The 19415-nt window shown below is 39.3% G+C and overlaps 1 protein-coding gene across 2 annotated transcripts in view; it reads left to right on the top strand.

The window, feature by feature from the left end:
- MET (MET proto-oncogene, receptor tyrosine kinase) overlaps positions 1-19415 on the top strand; it is a 90239-nt gene that overhangs the window by 32267 nt on the left and 38557 nt on the right. For both annotated transcript variants that reach the window (XM_085042707.1, XM_085042718.1), the window contains exons 3-5: positions 615-806; positions 12534-12668; positions 14060-14233. In XM_085042707.1, coding sequence (XP_084898833.1) covers positions 615-806; positions 12534-12668; positions 14060-14233 — 501 coding nt within the window. The remainder of the gene's footprint in view (positions 1-614; positions 807-12533; positions 12669-14059; positions 14234-19415) is intronic.

Raw genomic sequence — 19415 nt, 5'->3', positions numbered from 1 at the left:
GCATGAACCAGAGATTATCAATACAATAACTTGAGTAATTATAAAAATCTGGCTTCCCCATAGTTTTATTTAAACATACAATCAGAAACATTTTTCCTGATTTATCTCCCTTTTCTTTCTCTGTCTTTTTCTCCACTTTAATGTCTTATCTCTGAAAAAGATGGTGAAAATAGGAGGAGAAGATTACTGTAAATTCTTCTTATAGTGTAAAAAATTGCTATGTTTTTAGAGAATCTTTTTCTAGGAAACTTTTAGGTGTGTCAATGGGCAGGCTCTGCAGTAAAAGAATTCTCAGGCTCCTGGAGGAGCAGCTTTAAGGAAGTCAATGTGAGAAAGGATACCTTGATATATGTGCTTATACACATATCATCTAGTTAAAAAAAGACCCTATGTCTTATTCCTGTAGACATAATTTAAAAAGTTAAAAGAAACATTCCCATAATATTAAGAAGTCCTTGCCTTCCTCATGGAACATCATAACTGATGAAGCAATTAAGTTTGAAACATTTTAAAATACTTTTGGTCGAATGCATTTGTGCTAAATTACTTCATTCTGACAGAGATCTATTGCTACTCGTAAAGAGAGTACTCATCTGCACTTCATTTTCAAACAGGCTTTTTCAAGAAATGCTTCATACTGCAGAGCACAAGATGATGAATATCGCTTAGAAGTTACAACTCCTCTGCAGAGGGTTGACTTGTTCATGGGCCAGTTCAACAGTGTCCTGTTAACTTCAATATCCGTCTTCACCAAAGGGAACCTCACCATTGCTAATCTGGGAACTTCAGAGGGCCGCTTCATGCAGGTAAATATTAACATATTACTACAATAACTTCGCAGTAAAAAAGAGTTTAGCAGGATGGTGAAAAATGAGAAGCATTATTCTCCTGGTTTATGGCATTAGCAAATTGAAAGTACTAAATAATATACAGCTTCTGGGATATAAATAATAGAGCGTCTATTACAGAGTGTCTAATAGAGCATTCAGCATCTTAAGTGTTTACCTGGAGTTTGTGATTTGGAACAGTGATTGCAAAGCAGCTTCTACCATGATCTTCAGCTGGCTTAGTTCACAGAATAGTTCGGGTCCATACAAATAAGAGCTCTTTCAAAAAAAATTAAACTGAAAGCACTGTCTTGGATAGACATCAAATATACTCCAGCCCCAGCTGGGGCAGAAAGGTCCAAAACACTGATCGATTATTCAAACAGCTTCAAAAATACACTTTGTATGGTCATTTACTCTAGAGGATCAGATTAAACCTACTCAATGTAAAATACCAAGACAGCTTGTAATGAAGAAGCAGGATCCTCAGCATTAGTTGCTTCTATCTGCTGATCCACTCCTCTGGCACCAAATTCCTTGCTAGTGTACCCATAGCCTATGACTCACAGCTGTAGAATTGAGATTTTCTCCTTCTCCACCTACTTTTAAGTTGCTCTGAATGTGTATTAGATTTTCAGGCTCTTGCTCACTCCTATCTCACTCTGTTCTTTTGGATTACAGTTCTTCCTGTCCTAAGACAGATTTTCCATAAAAAAGTGATAAACCATCCTCCTGAGTAGTCTGTCTCACTCCACTAAGTATGTAACTAATCTAGACAGGTAGATTATTCTACATAACTTCTTTGTAGGTGACTAATGAAATAAATATAATGCATAGAAGCAATAGTCTTTTAATATCTTGGCAGTCAAAATCAAATACCAGAAAACAAAGACAAAACATTTTGAGTTCTTATTTCTTATTTCAAACACTTTCATCCTGCAGCAGCTTTCTTGGAGAGCTTGGCTCCTCCAGCTGCCAGAGTCCAGCCTGGATGTGCATCTCAGCCTGGATCCTTCTTGCACCCAAGGACCTGTGTTATTTTGATCTGCCAATACTGTTCTATCTGGAAAACTTCCTGAAGTATTGGCAGTCTTCTGGCCTTCTTGCTCTGTAGGCCATAGAGATTCAGTAAAGTTAGTATTGTTGTCCCACAACCATTATTAACTGAAACGCTATGAGAAAACCACCAGTTGCTGTGCCATTCCAGTTTTCCCATTCCCCATAGTCTTCCATTAGAAAATACTTGGGCACACATAGCCTTTCATGGAAACAAGCCTTTCCTTTCTTCTCTCCCTTCCCCTCATTTTCTTGCTGCATGCAGTGAGTAGGGTTATATATCATCCTCAGTTTATGCACCCTGTCTGGATAAAGGGATTCCTATATCTCCAGTCTTCTGCACAGACTGGACACAGAACCAGCTGCATAATGCAAATTCTGTAATGCTTCTACAGGCAAGGAGATCAAAGTGATTTGCCACAAAGGACAGATGAAAAAGTGGGGGAAATCAAGTTTCTCTTTTCCCCCTCAAAAAAAAATTAACAAAACTTTCAATGACAACCCTGCCAGTTTTACCCTAGCTTCCCATAATGACCTTGGTAACTTCAAGCTGCAGTTTGTCTTCTGTGCAGGAAAGGCAAATGGTAAGAGCTACACACTGAGCACAGGCCCAAACTGCGCTCTGTTCTCAAAAGCAGATACTGATTCACACAGTGAACAGGAGCAATTTGTTTAACCTTTCTGAAGTCATTTCCTTATCTACAAAATACAGTTAATAACAACTACTCTCTTACTCCCAGCATTTATTCTGGGCTGTCACAAAGCTTTTAGGAAGGTTTGGTAGAAAGCACAAGGGAGCATTATTTTTATTTATAATGTTCTTTAAATTATTCATTCAAATCCTGCACCACACATTTCATTCAGATGTTTGCCCAGCTCAAGGAACAATTAAATATTTCCAGAATACATTTCCCATTCCAGGTTCAGTTACAGATCAAAAGAAAAGGCTATTGTGTAAACTGCACATGGCCATTAGCAGAAATGTTCTCATCATTGAATCAGACTGGCTTCAGCTACAGGGGGAAGTCAGCATTGGGCTCATATTGTACTGAATAGGAGCTCTTTCTTTGAGGTTTGGGTGCAACCAGCAGGAGAATAAGCACACTGACTACTTTAATGGTACTACTTCCAAATAAAAGGTTAGTATTTGTTTTGTCTTTAAATTATTTTGGAAGGGATACCAAATCTGTAGGAGACAACAGACATAGACTTTTGCAGAATTTAATGTTATCTTACTTTTTTTTTCTCTAATAGTAATCTAGGAAATGCTTTCAAACATGTTCCTTAGGAAATGCCCAACTAAAGTAGATTTGTAGTGTTTCTATGGAAATATAGCTATTAACTGCAATGAGATTTAGATCATTAAAAATTAAGCTATTATATGACCATTACTGAAGTAAAATGGGTTAAAAAAATCAGGATAATCTAACAATGGCTTAATTTATCAAAAATATATCCCCAAAGACTTCCACACATTTTTAGCAAAGAAATGTAATGTTCTTTTTTGTTTCATTCACAAATCTATTGGAACATATTGCAAAGAATTCTTAGCTCTTCGCTTACTATGCATCTCACTTTTGCACAGTTATTTGCTCTCATATATTTAAGTCTTTGTACAAGCAAATATTAAATCTTCCTGTGCAATCTCCTTGTAATTTGCAGCTATTCAAAGCTGAATATATCCTTTCAGACACAGGCATACTTTCAGAGACAATTAGTCACAAAATTCTACCTATCAGGGAACCTGTTCTAAAACTGGTTGTATTGTGTTAGTATCTTGAGAATATAGTATCATACCAACTACTTAAAAGCAAAAGAAAATAATTTTCATGTGTCAGTTTCTAAATTTAGAAAATCAGCTCAGCCCTTCACCCAGTTCATCTTGTGTCTTCTTTGAAATACCAAACCTTGCCATATTTAGACAATTTAGTTCCTGACATAAATTTCAGTCCTAGCAGCCATCCATGAGATTAAAAGAAGTAGTTGTAGTACAGTACCTCTGTCTCTGACAACACCATCCTGAAGTGTCGAGGTATTCAACAGCTTGGTGAAAATAATGAACATTTGAATCACATTTTTGCTGTATTAATTTAGGGTTTCTTTTAGTTGTTATGAAACATTGGGAGAGGGGGAGGTGGGGTGGACTCTTGAACAGTTAGTGATTTTGTCATCCAAATTGAATTGAAGCTCCAAGCCTGTTTGGTGGATGTCAGTAGGTGCAGCAAGCTGTTGAACCTGAGACAAATTTATTTGAAAATCTTTCCATGTACCCCCATTATACTTGCTTGTACCTGATCAGCAGCTAACCACATTCCATCTTTTTTTCTTTCCTCTCTTGTTGTCTTTCCATCTCCTTTTGTATTTCTTCTGCTCATCACTTTCCACCTTCCTGCATTCCCCTTGTCTCCAACTATTTTTATCTCTTTACCACATGACTATATCACAGCATTGCTGCAAAACTCAGCGGATTTAAGATGTACGTTTTTCCTTCTGTAGGTGATGGCCACCAGATTCTGGGGTTTTGGTGTATTTAGGATTGTGTCATATTGCATAGTTCCTAACCTTACAAGTGATTTCCACAAAGCTTATAGCCTTACCACCTCAAAGCAGCCCACATTTCACTTATTTTAAAAAAGCCTTCTAAAGAACCAATAGTATTTAGGAATACTCACCTGATACTTTCTGCTTTTAGTTTGATAAAATAGAGTTATTCATTTGAACAGCTTTGGAAAACATTAATACTGGAAAGTAAATATTCCTTCACAAAATGTTTATTTTTTTTCAGCCAAAATCTGTAACTAAAATGAAATCAATCTGAATGGTCCAAATACAGAAGAAGCACATGTTCTTCTAAGGAGGATGACTGGGGCCATGAGGTGAATTCCAGATCTCTCCTGGAAAGTACTGCAGCCCATTCACATACTGAGCATGTTTTGGCTGCCTCAGAAATGTCGAATCTCTATTTGGCCATGAATAGATTGGAGTTTGTAGTTTACTAAATATTGTGGAGTTTCTGTTACAAAACAGAGTGGTAATAATTTTTCTAAGACAGCTGACATGCATGAGACAGAAAAGAAAAATGGTTTTACTTCCTTCCTAAGCTGGAGCCTGAAAAGAAACTTTTTTTTTTCCCTTCTTTTTTTTTTTCTGCTGAGAAGTTGCAGCTGTTTCGGTCTTTCTTATTGTGCTTGTTTTCAGACTGTGACTGGGAACACAGACTGTAACTACAGCTGTTGGGTGCAAAGTGAATCAGGTATTTCACAGTGGTTATTTGATTAGAAAACAGCACCCAGTCACACTGCTATAGATGAGGAATCAGATTTTCAGCTGGTGTAAATCAGCCATACTCTGCTCAAACCAAAGAAGCTACGCTGAGAATACAACTCACAACTGCAAAAGACACTTACTTTACAGGCCAGTATTTTGGGAAGTTATAGTTTGTCCAAAAAACCCCACCCCATGATAAACTGAGATAAAATATCTTTTCGTTTTGCTTGTTTTCAAGGTGTTTTGGGTTTTTCCTGCCCAAAGCTTGGTATTACTTCAGAGTGTTTTATGAGTGATGATGAAATGAGTTCTTCAGGAAGGGGAAATCTTTGTGGTAGCTCTGGGAAGTGTGGGATATGGGAACGTCTAAAAAGATTTGTTCCTAAAAGCTCACATTTGGTCTGGCTGTAACAATGAACGAGAGATCAATGCCCTTCACATAGCAGAGGCTGGATTGCAGCCTAAGATTATGTTTGGAAGCAGAATAGTGCATGTGCCCCCTACACTTAAAGCTGGCCTTGATGACATAAGCACCCCAGCAAATCCACTGCTTGTTGGTGACCTTCTTGAGGAAGAGGGGACTAGAGAAGTTTTCACTGCACATTTTACAGCTACAATGGACAACCCCTCTCTATAGATGCAGCGGGGCCACCTCATCCTCCTGGCTATGCCAGTAGAACTCAGTGCACAGTGGGAAAGCAGGAGTATGGAATGAGGGACCCCACCATGGGCCCTCCACTCTTCATGGTTCAGTAGGACATCCATCCTGTTGCTTCTGGAGGTGAGGAAAGGGTTTTCCCGTGGACATACCTGCACCCTGTGGTGCCATCAGCCACATGCTGGCTGCAGTCCTGTCCAATCTGGCTGGACATGAGCCAGCTCTAGCTGAAAAGCCAAGCACTAGCAAAACATGGTAATGCAGTGTCATGTCTGAACAGATTCTGGACAGAAAATGGCTTCAGGCACAGCAACCAAGGTATGATGGCACAGAGAGGCCTTGCTGGCGTATTGCACATCAGACCACAGGCCACTCACCCTCTTTGGGGCCTCTCCACATTTGTCAGGCATGAAACAGTACAGTAAGCCTTATTCTAGGGAACCATTATATCCCAGTATTTTTAATCAGACTTTGCTAAGAAAGGTTGTATGGGGTTATAATGAAGGTTCAAGGAGCAGAGTTCTGGCAGGGGCTAAGACAGATAAGGGAGAGGTACGAGGTGAGTAAAAGCACACAGACATACCTTTCTCAGTACTCTCCAGCTTCTGCCACTTAGTGGCACAAATATACGCTGAGCTGGAAATTGCACCCGTATTTGGCACTTAATGGTCATTTAGGGATTCCTTTCTTCTCAGTTTTGCATCTTGGTTTTTTAATTTATTTTTGTTTTGTCTTCCATTATATGCTGTGACATTGACTTTCATAATTTCATTCTCCTCTTTTGGGTTTCCTTAACCTGCTGCCTTATAATTTCTTTTGTTTCCTTTGATTCTGATGAGGAATAGTAATGGAGCACTCACAGATCAATGGTTTGGGAAATTCTCACACACTGAGCATGAATCTGTTGTCTTTCACATCCAAGTAGAGAGAACACTTGATAATCACACTCATTTCCCAGGAATACTTATGATTAAAAACAAACACCACCACCAAACTTTAACACACATCTCATTTCCCCAAAAAGGCAGAACTTAGCATGTGTCATAGCTGCTTTCATAGACTACATGCCAGGGAACATAATGCATGCTACAGAAATCAGTGAAAAAAAAATCACATCTGCTTTTTATTTGTAACTGCATTCAAGGATTGGGAAAATTTGTCCCAGAATTCAGCAGAGAGCCAAGTCTTTAACATTGTACTTCTCTTGCAAACAGCAAAGCAGCAAGACCTCACCACCCCAGGAATCAAGACTCAAAGCCATGGTGCCTGTCAGCAAAATGAGTTGACACAGAGCAAAGAAATACAGAGCTTTGCATCTTTCACTCTGCTCAGTTAAATCCAGTTTGTACCGTGGTGTACTAGAAGCCACATGCACCTTTGAATTTATCAAACTCCTTTTTATCTAGTTCCTGTCCCTCTAGACAAATGTAGTTGCAATAAAACCCACCCGTGCAAGTGGCAAGCCATATTTGAACCAAGTGCAGGAAGGTCAAGAAATATATGAGCATGGACTTTAAATCCTCCCGAGCCAGGAGGAGGAAAGAGGGATGGGATGCCCATGGAGTCATTGCAAAGGTTGCCCTCAGTGCCCACTGCTGTCCTGTCTCAGTGGCCCAGCAATCCATCTGGCTTTTCAACACTGGCAGCCTGACCTATTTAAGTCTAAATGCAAACTGTGCACACGTGCATTTGTAGGAATGTGAATAGCTGCAATCTTTCCATCTTCCATTTTTAAGCCAACAGAAAACTGTGGCAAACTTTTGATAAGTAGCGTTTTCCTATCTATAGCTCAGCTTTTAACATTTATGATAGCAGTTTTTTCTGTGGTAAAGAATGTATCTTGATTCTCCCAGGGAAAAAAAAATCAAACACTGCATAATGCAAAATCCATATAACCAAATTAAAATTAACACCTGGTGCTGAATAACACCTTTGAGAGCACATATGTTTTAATATTCAGTTTGAGTAGAAAAGCTTACACTCTTCAGAAGAGATCCATTATATTCTTCATGGATTAGAATGATATACAGCATTTAGAGAACTACATATGTGCCCTTTGCAAGGCTATGCTGCATATCCCAGGGTATTTGAGGCATTGCACAATAAAGTTAACCCTGAGCCTATCTCTGCTGGATAATGGCATACACCTGCCAGACATCTAGGGAAAAAATAACAATATGATACTTAGATTGGATTCCTTTTAGAAGGCCTCTCATTTTTGCAGAAGATATTTCAACATGTAGACAGTAACATTTGTAATTCAATCCTGCTGACTAGCAGAACTGAGCATCAGAATGATGTTTAAAAGAAGCTGTTGCATGCAACTGAAGTTATTACAGTCTTTATTTGCCATGTTAGGCACAGACAAACCTAGACTTAAGTCTTCCTACTTAACATTAATACTAGCTGATGGCAATGAAAGAATATTTAAATATTCTAATAATTTTAGGGTTCATGGACCTAACTGATTGCTGCTTTCCAATATAAAGAATATATTAATATATTAATTAATTAATTAATTGTTGGCTGTTATCTTCATGGAAGTAGTTTGAGCCATGCTGGAAAAAAATTGGTTTTTTTTCTCTAAATACAGAGACATAAATATTGTGTTTGCTTTGAGAAGGATGTCTAGTGCCGTAGTAACTGCTATTGAATGTGATTCTCAAGAGATGTATTTCTAAAGACATCAGAAGAGCCACACAGATTTAAATGAAGGGTTCATTTAAATGAAGGGTTCAGTGCCCTGTCTCCAGCAGTATTGACAAGGGGATGCCTAGGGACCCAGACATACATAACTACTACCTTCTGCTTCAAGTCTCCAACTATCTTCCTTTCCGTGGATTTCCTGAGCTATTCACTTTTTTCTGTTTAGCTCTTTCCATGTACCTATGGAGCTTCCCTTTGAAAATGCATACCTCTTGCATTCACATCCTTTGGCAAGAGTCATGTAGGTCATATTGCTAGGATGTCATATTCTTTCATTTGTCTTGAACCCAAGTCTTGCTTTTGACTTTTGGTGGTGTTTAGAATTTTTGTTAGAATAAAATCATGAAACACTAGAATAATTTAGCATTGAAAAGACCTCTAGTATCATTGAGTCCAACCATTAGCCTAACACTGCCAAGTTCACAACTAAACAATGTCCTTAAGTGCCACCTATCCATGTCTTTTAGATACCTTCAGGGATGGTGACTCAACCATTTCTCTAGACAGCCTGTTCCAATGCTTGACAGCCCTTTTGGTGAAGTAATGTTCCCTAACACATAATCTAAACCTCCCCTGGCACAACTTGAGGCCATTTCTTCTTGTCCTATCACTTGTTACTTAGGAGAAGAGACCGACACCCAGCTGGTTACAACCCCGTTTCAGGTAGATGTGGAAGAGAGGATATGGTTAGTCTCTACCCATGACTCTCTCCTTTTTCATAGAGATTCCACAGGTACTGTACTCAGTCGTTGTTCATTATAGCCTTTTGATCATCTTTGTTACCCTTCTCTGAACTTTTTCTCTTTTTAATATGCTCTTTTGTCAGGAGGCAACCAGAACTGCACAGACATTTCAAGTTTCAGGCAAGCCATGAATTTATATGACATCACGGTGTTCTGATTTGTTCCCTAATCCTTTTCTAATAATTTCTGAATTTTTATTAGGTTGGTTTTGGCTGCTGCTAAGCAGTTAGATAGCTATCTATCATATACTGCTTTAAATTAATTTTCTTTGTTGTATTTCACCTGCTATTTTATTGCCTTGACATACTGTCTTGCAAAGTCCTTCTGCCATCCTTCATAATCTGTCCTCATCCTAACCACCCTGAATACCTACAGATCATCAGAAAACTTTATCACTGGACTGCTCAACCACTTCTTTAAGTTATTTACAGGTGTATTGAATAGTATGGATCCCAGCACAGACACCTTGTAGAACATCTCTGCTGACTTCTTACTATTGCAGTTGCTGACCATTTACTGCTAATGTCTGCTTGTTCTCCTTTAGTTGATTATCTGTGCAAGACTTTCCCTCACTCCTAACTGCTTGAGTTAGGCATGTAAATAAGCTTTCATTTCTCTTATGCTCTGGAGAAATGCTTAGTTAATAAATTAATTATTAAAATATAAATTAAAAAATCCACAACACCTGCTCTCCCCTCCCCCCTCCCAAAAAAAGACACACATTCCCCCTCCCCCCCCAGGGTTTTATAGTCTTTTCAGAGGGAAATCCTTCTGTAATATTGAACCATTTTCATGGTAGTAGTCCCTGTATGTTGGTGTGTCCATGGCAGATTAAATTTATGCTGCACACATACCAGCTCACTCCCAAGCCATAAAAATCAGCGCTTTATGAGAACAGCACTGGAGTCCTAAGTAGCCTCTTCTTCCTGCTGTAGAAGCTGTCTTCAAATTGCTTTTATTTTCAGGATTATGTTGGATAAGGGTAAGATAGAATTTCAAGGACTGGCTGATGTGTGCAAAAATCACACGGTTGTACAGACCAAAAAGAACATTTTTGCATCTAGTATCTATTATAGCAGCACTGTAGGCTGGTAGATTAGTTCTAAGCAAAATCCAAACTTTTGTTCCATGAGTTAGGAAGTGTAATCTGAGCTCCCTGTATGTCATGAGGTCAAAGTCTAGTCACTTGGGCTTTGAGCAGGTGATTCAACTATCAGCCTCAGTAAAATAAAGGTCAGTCACTGTTTAAAGTACCGAGTAATTTTTCCAAGATTGTAGAGATGGAACCCAAATTTTCATGTATTGCTGTGAGGTTAGAATGCAGATGTGTTTAAAGGGTTAACGCAGTGGCTCAATCAGAAAGAATGCTTGGCAATAAGAGGAAGCCTGGATTAATGATGGAAAAGAATTCTTAGCATTTTATAGCAGTGGGTATTCGAGATGAGACACGGCTAATGATCAACTGAAAAGGTATTTGCAGCTGTGGTGCTACCTCTCCCCATAATGCCAACATTAATCAAGCTTTTTCATGCAGCTTTCCAGTCCATTCTATTTTTCATTGTCCTGAATAAAAAAACAGAGCTCATGCCCTATTACACTGAGTCAGAGACCATACCTCTGTGTCACCAAAAATGATCATACCTTATTGATTTCTAAAAGCTGCACTTTCTGTGCTGTGAAATAAATCCATAGCAAAGTCTGTAACAAAGCCAGTTTCATTTTAAAGAAAAAAAAAAGCCCCTTGCAACCCCAGACTATAAATACCTCTGGGATGTGAAGCAGTTATTGGCATGAATTAACTGCTCATATATTTTATTTAAGTCTTGAATTACAACAAAACATCAGCTATAATTACAGCATCTCTAAGTCTAGTTTTGGAGTCAGCCATCTTGTTGAAAGACCTTGGCAGTGCGGAAAGCCAGTGAAATTGTGTAAGTCAATGTCCTGGCTGTTCTGATTCTGCCTTTGGAGTCCGAAGAAAAGCTTCATTATAGTAAAAAATGAAACATTTGACATACAAGTTATTTCCAGAATGGCTTCAATCTTTTTAAATAATGAACCCCATTGAATCCTAACTTCTCAGCAAATGTTGATTATCTAAATTCCTTAAGTAAACTACACGTGATACAGCTTTTGAAACATGAACATGATCTTCCCTCATGTAAACAATCCTCTGCCTTTGTTGCCTGATGCTATCACATTTGGGCACACATCCTTGTGGATTGCAGGCCCAAGCCTATAAAACCTTGCTATCGAATATCCACCGCGATCTGCAGATGCTTTATGCCTCTGCTTAACAGCCATGACTCATCCCGTTAAAGTCAACAAAGTTACAGTAGTAAAGTTAGGCGTGTGTTTGCAGCAATGGGCCCAGATTCTCAGAAGAATTTAGGTAACTCAAGATGCAGAGAGATGAGTAGTGGGGGAATTTCTTACTGGTGTGACTAATCTCCCTAAGATCTCCTAAAATCAAGAGAAAGGGAGAGAGGGAAGGCTTTTGCAAAGGGGCTTCAGGACAACTAAATTAGGCTCCTGTTTTGGAGGATCTCCTAAAGGAGCCTCCAACATTCCCTGCAATTTAAGAAGTGTTTTGAATGCTCAGTCCTGGACACCTGACTCAGAGAGAAAATCAGGAGCCAGAGCTCAAGGTGCCCATCCAAATCTTGCAAAGAGCTTGTCAGAGCAATAGCCATCTCGGCAGCTCTGGGAATTGAGCTCTGTGTACTTGTGTCTCTGAGGGGCTCACACAGTGACCTGCACTGCCTCACATAGCTTTGCACTCTAATTGCCCCACGTGCAGTGAGACCAGAGACTGTTGACACAGGGTAAGGTTTACTTTTCAAACTGAAGGACCAAAGTGAAAATAAAAGAAAATGTTTTCAACTTCTCAAGACCTGGAGTTTTAGGATTCTTTTAAACAGACACTGTAGATAAAATTCTTTATTTGTAAATGTATAGGACTGATTGAATGGCCTATCTTCATTTTTTGTGGTGATTTATAAATACCTGAAATTAAAGGACTAGGAAACATGTAGTGACTCCTGCGTATTTTAAAAAATATGGTGTATTTTGAGGATACTCCAACAGCCATGATTGTGCTGTATTAAATAAACTAGATTTTATAGCACTTTAATCAGATTATGATGGAACATTATGCAAAATATTATGCAATGTAATGCAAAGTAATTAATGCAAGCAGAGAACATGAGACAGATGAGCAGCATGCATTTGTGTTATGTACTGCCTGCTGATTTTCAAAATTTCTTTCTTTTTTAGATAGTGGTTTCCCGTTCAGAACCCACAGCTCCACATGTCAGCTTCCAACTAGACTCCCACCCCATCTCTCCCCAAGTTGTTGTCAAGAATTCATTAGCAGAAGATGGCTATACCCTGGTAGTGACTGGGAAAAAGGTGAGTAGTTCATAATCTAATCCTTCTTTGCGCTGTGTAAACCTGCCTTCAGAGCAGCAGCTTTTGGTAACAGCAGCTGTTCACACTGCTGCTTTGGGCACTGCATCCTCATAGCCTTGCCATTCCCTAGGGAACATTAGGGGTGCAAGTTTCCTCCAAGATACATTTTTTCCCCTACTAAACAAACTGACAGCCTAATATTGAGAAATGTTTAAATCATGTAAGAGCTTGTGATATAAACCAACAAAAGCCAGGAAACACAAATTTTAAGGCTGAAACCCTGTCCCTAATTCAAGTGCTTGCAAAGACAAAATGAACAATGGCTTAAGAAAAGAATGGTGCTCAGTTTCCTGGCTTTCGTTGGTTTGTGTCATAACACTGTAACTTTTTAAGGAGAGTTGTGTGCGCAAGAATTACATGGGTGTCTTTAAAACTGGAAGTCAGTAAGGCTTGAAAATTACTTTAGCATGTAGTCTACAAAGAGTCAATATAAGATGAAGAGCTATCATAAATATGCTATTGTCATAAGTAGATATGCATTGAAGAATAGGTTTAAAACATCAGCAGATAATATTACAGAAAATCCTAAACCATAATCGTAAGCAATAAGTTGACTCCTTGCGTTCTATAAGAACTTACAGAAATACATCAGCCATTAGTAAAGATTGTTATTAATCATTTACTAGATATGTATGAGATATTTATAAGGGTGATCTTCCGAAAATGTACAAAATAAATTTAAGGAAGGAACTGAAGTATAAAGAAATATGAGATACTTATATAGTAGTGTAATTATACATTGATTTAAATATTTTGACCAAAAATAATTCTTACATGTTTAGAGTGAGTATTTCATAACTATCCTGATATTTTAAGTAATATACATTTTAGCATATATTTTAGATACAGATTTTTTGATGATAGGTGTTAAAAAACACGAACATGGGCAGTCACATGCTGTAAGTGTGCCACAGATAGTGATACAGCCTCATCAAAGCTGAAATAGCCATCATGCCTATTTGTACAAATGTATAAACTAAGGATACTGAGATCCACTGTTTTCTTCCAAGAAGCAGTGCAGAACTGGGAGGAGCACACTGCTGTTTTCTTTCTCCATCAGCAAAAAATGCTACCTTGCTGTAAACACCAGATGCTGGTAGTAACTGTATATAACATTAAGATGCCTTTAGGGTTTCTCCCAAGCGAATTTAAAATCATGTCAGTTAAATTACTTATAAGATCCTATAATTACTGAGCTAAAGAGAAGTCGAACTGTGGCTTGCACATCTGAAATCTGAGTAGTACCACCACGCTGTGCATAAATAGAGACTCTCCTTGCCGCTTAGTGTATGTATTAAAAGGATGTGTGCATCATGTCTCTCTATTGACAGATAACGAAGATCCCACTGAAGGGGCCAGGCTGCCATCACTTCAGGTCCTGCAGCCAGTGCCTGCTGGCACCAGCCTTCATGCAGTGTGGCTGGTGCAGCCAGCAGTGCCTCAGGTCTTCTGAGTGCCCCAGCAACACCTGGACACAGGACACCTGCTTGCCTCACGTTTATGAGGTAAAATGGCATATTTTTCACATTTATCTCTTGAAGGAAGAACAGTCTGCGCTCTGTAGACATTTTCTGTTTATGTAATCATGATAAATTGTCAGCTTTCCTCAACTTCCCCTCAGCCTTGATGTCCATAAATCCTGTGGATGCACGTTGTCCCTGAGTACTGTGGGCTGAGATGCTCACGGGTAGCCAGGTTTGTCCGATCATCCTGATCAGCCTCCGGAGAGCCCGGGCCCTACAAAGCACTTCTGGTGGGGAAACAAGATGGGTCTGAGCCAGCCTGGCAGGGCTGTGACAGGAAAGGCCAGTCACAGAAAGGAGCTCCTCTCCTCTCAGACTCCTCTCAGAGGCCAAAGTGCAGGAAAGCACTTCTTGCCCACAGCTGCTACAGCCTGAGCCAGCACAGGAGGTCTCTGCCTCCCGCTCTTCATCCATCCTTGTGCTGGCTCCAGTGCTGGAGGAAAGCCTGGTGTTTCTCTGTGAGAAAAATTCCCCCTCTCCCCTGCCCAAGCTCCTGGGGGAGTTGTTTTTCCATAATGTCCCTCCCTGGCTCCTTGTTCCCATGGGTCCACTTGGCACTGATGAGGAACCAGCCTGTAGCTGCACCCTCCCATTCCCTGCCCGGGACAGGGGCAGCCAGAGCTGCTGCCAGCCAGCCAAAGCTCATCAAGGCTGGCTGAGAATAAAATGCACAGATGAGCAGAGAGCTGCACTGGCACGTTCCAGTTTGAATTTAGCTATGGTTAATGCCGGATTTGTACTGTACAGGGAACCAAATCTTCCCATGTGAAGTGTGACATGACTGTGAAGGCAGAGGTTTGTAGGGCAGTTGATGGCCTAGAAATCTGAGGGAAGGACAAGCATAAAACTTTCTGGTAGCATTTATACCCATTTACTTGTGTTAGTGCATTTAAACTACATTGTGTAGTTAAAAATACATTTTCCTTTATTGGAATACAACTTATAAGCAGAGATGAAAATGTGATATACTAAACTCTTAGAGAGAAAGGGAGAAAAAAGGGGGATTAAATAAATAATGTATTTCTTTCAGCCAGGCATGTGATTTCATGTGCAACTATTTTTGTAAGTTTTAAAGTTTTAGGCAAAACTGCTTTTAGTCTAGAAAGAAATATAGAAACATATGTTTATGGCATTGTTTTTTTCCATGATCACCTTTCAGATACAAAACTTAGGATTAACATAGGCAAAATTCAGTGAAAAAGCAATGAAGAGTTATAGGAATCAAACCCAAAATGGATGGAAAATGGAAGGGGGGGGTGCCTTGCCTTCTGTTGACATTTACTTTTGGGCAGGGAAAATGCACAAAATTGCTAATGCAGGATGTGAGTAGTTTACTTTTCCTTTATACAAAAACATACTCATTTAAAAAAGGTTTTATTAGATAATGAAATAATCCTTTGCAGCCTTAGTATGTATGGTACTATGAATCACCAGTTCAGAGGTACACACTATACATTTTTCTATACCTCTGCCTCCCAAGGTGCTCACCTATCCTGCACAGCTTGTTTCATCTTTTCTAGAGCTCAAGCACAAATAGCATCCCTTAATATTTTTAATTCATAAAGGTTTCCAGCAGTGGCTGTAGATTTTCATAGCTCAAAAACAAATTCTCAGGCTCTGAACTGCTTAGTTCTTGATTTTCAGAGGTGTTTAGCCCATGTAGCCCTCTTTAATTTCAATTTGGAATGTGTGCACTCAGCAGTTTTAAGAACCAAGAACCTGGAGCCCATGCACAGGCACTTAGATCAAGAGGTGTATTCCACACAGCCACCTCTGCAGTCCCTGTGAAGTTGCTGGGAGAGCTCAGGCAGGGGAGCATACCTTGGACATGGGGAAGTGGGGCTAGGTGTGAGGCTGTCTAGGTGCTCCCCTTCCCCATGTGGCTCAGCCCTGCCTGCTCAGCACAAGCCCAGTCTGCCCCTGTAATGAGTATGGATCTGTGACACTGATGGATCTTAAAGTGAATCTCAAATTACAGCATGCCTATGTTGGTAGAAGTTGCTTCTAGAAGGTTTGTAAGGAAAAAAATGCAGCTGGGTACTTAAATCCCTTTGGATTGCTAGCTGTTAAGACAAATTTCATGCTCTACTGGACCATGACATTTAACATGATTACTGAAAAAAATATAAAACAGATTATTCATCATCTTCTGATCTGTCCTTAAACCCATATACATAAAATGTAAGAAACAAGCTAGTTTTGTTCCTAACAAACAGAGGATGACCTGCTTTGCATAATATCTGAAATTCAGTCTGAACCGCTCCCTAATATTTTGCAGCTTTCAGAGGGACAGATTGCTTGAGATGTGTCATATGATCTCTTTAACCTGAGGGGAACAGATTGCTTTCTGAGGGTCTGGTTCAGAGGATGTTAGCTTAGTAAGTCTTCCACAAAGTTTTCCCAGGTTATTACACAGAATGGTGTACAATGGGAAAAGAAAAAAAAAGATACTTTAATCTCAGGAGGGATGGCCAAGAAGAAGCCCAGTGTTTTCCCATGGAGTCCTTCAGATCCTTTGTCTCTTTTCCCTGCTTTAAGCACTTTCCCTTGCAGCTTTGGTTTGGAGAGGAGCAGTCAGCTCTGCCCAGACATCCCCCTTGCCTCAGACAGTGCAGTAGGGCAGGCACTGGGACACGTCCCCTCCACAGCCCAGCTCCCAGTCTGCTCCCATCCAGTGCCTCTGCCAGCACTGAGGTGTTTCATCAGCCTGGACGAGCAGTTCTAGAGGGAAGCCAGGGGACTCGAGGGAGTCTCCTCAGAGATCCCTCAGTGCTGGAACAAATTGCAGGCATCTGCTTGTGGCGTTCAGGTCACGCTAAAAGGTGAAGGGTGTAAAAGGAGAAATAAATTGTTCTCCCTTCTGATTCTTTGTTGTGGTTAAAAATCTGACATGGTTTGTTGTTGTTTTTAAAGTGAGTCATTTTAGCTGGTTTTTGTATCAGACGTATCAAGAACATCAGGCCTTCTGTCTGTTTAAGTTGGAGTCTTTGCTGGAAATTTCACATGTGGTCTGTATGTGTTCTTGTCTCTGAATTAAAATAAATGGGCTATGGAAACTTTAATAAATAGGTACTTTCTTCCAAAAATTTATTAAGTATATAAGTGGATAGTGGATGTCAACATAAATAAAAGGAAAACACAACGCTTTAAATTTTTCCGAAATCTAAAAGTTAACTTTCTCCCTTAACCCAAAGTCCAGAGAGCAGCAGAATGACAGGCCTTCCAGCAGGACTTGCTCCAAGTTATCAGTGGACATAACACAATATTTCTTTTAATCCTGCATTTCACAGCATTTATAACTAGTTTGCATTTTTATTATTTTCTGTTACTACCAGTGCAATGTAAGTACACAGAAGAGGCCTACATATACCTCAGTTCAAAGACTAGGAGGTTCACTATCCATTCTTGTCAACTCTCCCAAGAAAAGGTCTGGAAAACAACATTTGACTTTCAGACGTTTCATCATACAAATGGAACAAAAATAAATCTTGACTAAAAACACTCGGGGTAATTTCTGCAGAACTTAAAAACAAAACTTTAATATTTTGTTTATTTCCTTTTTTGCTATCTACTTAGAGGTCTTGCCTCCTAAATTTGTTGGCAGAATGTAGTAAATACTTACTGTCCCTCTATTAAGGCACCCGGGTTGCTATCACAAGTCTCTTTTGGCATGTAAGTTCACTAAAAACCAGTTCAGTCCCTTCAGTTTTTATTCTGTATGGCTTTGTGCAGCCCTTATTTTGCCAACTTATGGATTACATTTCAAACTCTTCAAATGCCACATGTCAATGTATTATTGTATAAAACATCAGGACATCCTGTACCCCCACAGAGCAATTTCAGTTTCTGCTAGGGTTTTGTTATTTCAAAAATAGATACTGTGCTGAGATATTGAGCAGAGTGGAAAACTAGAATCTGAAGTCATATCCAGATTTTGAAGAAAAAAAGCCCAAAGAAATAAGGAAAAGCTAAACTTGGGGATGGCACAGACTCCATGGGCACAGTACGGCTCCACGCTCTTATCTGCAGTGTTGTGTATCGGGGCTCTCTGAGTATCACTCCTTTTTTATGGATTTGTGCAAAAGTACCATTCCTACATAGGTTCCCTCTTCTTTGCTCATTGAGAGCTGATTCAAAGCTCTTTAAAACAGGAAAGATTCCTCCTGCCTTCAGTGCATTTTAGATCAGACTCTTTGTCTGGTTTCTAATGAGGGCAGTAAATTTCCCCATATATAGTATATGGTATAATTCTTTTGAAGTATTCTTCAGCTGCCTTTCTATCTACAATAGTTCATTTGTGAGAGTCTTGAAGTATAGCTACAAGAGAGTTGAAAAGAAATGTGCTGTCTTACTGGATTTCCAGATGAAATAATAGCCAAGTATCACTCAAACACTTTCCTTTCAGCTTGAAAATTAAGTCGAGTCCTTTGAAGGGCACAGCTGTATTGCATTTTAGGGGAAAAATTATTATCACTAAAGCATCAAATTTAAGATACTTAGGCACTATGATCACAAGTACAAATTCAGTCTTTCATTCCTTTCATTCTTTTTTGTTTGTATAGTGGTACTGGTTTGTTTGCAAAATTATGCAGTATTGTTAGAAGTCCTCATAGTCCCTGAACTAAAGTCTTTTCTTTTTGGTTGGTTTTTTTTGGTGGGTTTGGGGTTTTTTTTTTTTACTGACAGTACCAACCAGTACTTAAACTGAGTTTTGTAAGACTTCTATAGTGTTCCTACGTTTTTCCCACAATTGTTATATTTTACAGGACAATTTACAATACACACACACACACACACACAAAAAAAAAAGTATTTCCTTTGTAGATTGTCTCTGTGTTTCTGAGGGGCAGTTTATTTTTAACTTGGAATTAGAGGTGACCAAATGTAAAACATTTAAGGAAAGAATAGCAGAAGTCGTGTTAACTTTATCACAGTCAACGCAATACTGGATTATGGTGTCTTTGAAGCTACTTCACTCTGTACCCAACTTTCATCAATCTGACAAAAAACGGTCATTTGGGGGCTCTTTTGTGTTCAGAATTCAGCTTCTAACAAAATAAGTATATTGTATGTTTAACACGCCAGAAATAAGATGTGAAAGACAAGAACGGTAGGATTTAAAAGACTATTACAATGCACAGCTTGTTCAGTGCCCCTAAACATT

Source organism: Lichenostomus cassidix, chromosome 1Aa, assembly GCF_008360975.1.
Source record: "Lichenostomus cassidix isolate B80296 chromosome 1Aa, HeHo_3.0, whole genome shotgun sequence".
NCBI lineage: Eukaryota > Metazoa > Chordata > Aves > Passeriformes > Meliphagidae > Lichenostomus > Lichenostomus cassidix.
Note: the sequence above shows the minus strand (reverse complement) of the source record. Positions and strands in the feature narration are given on the sequence as shown.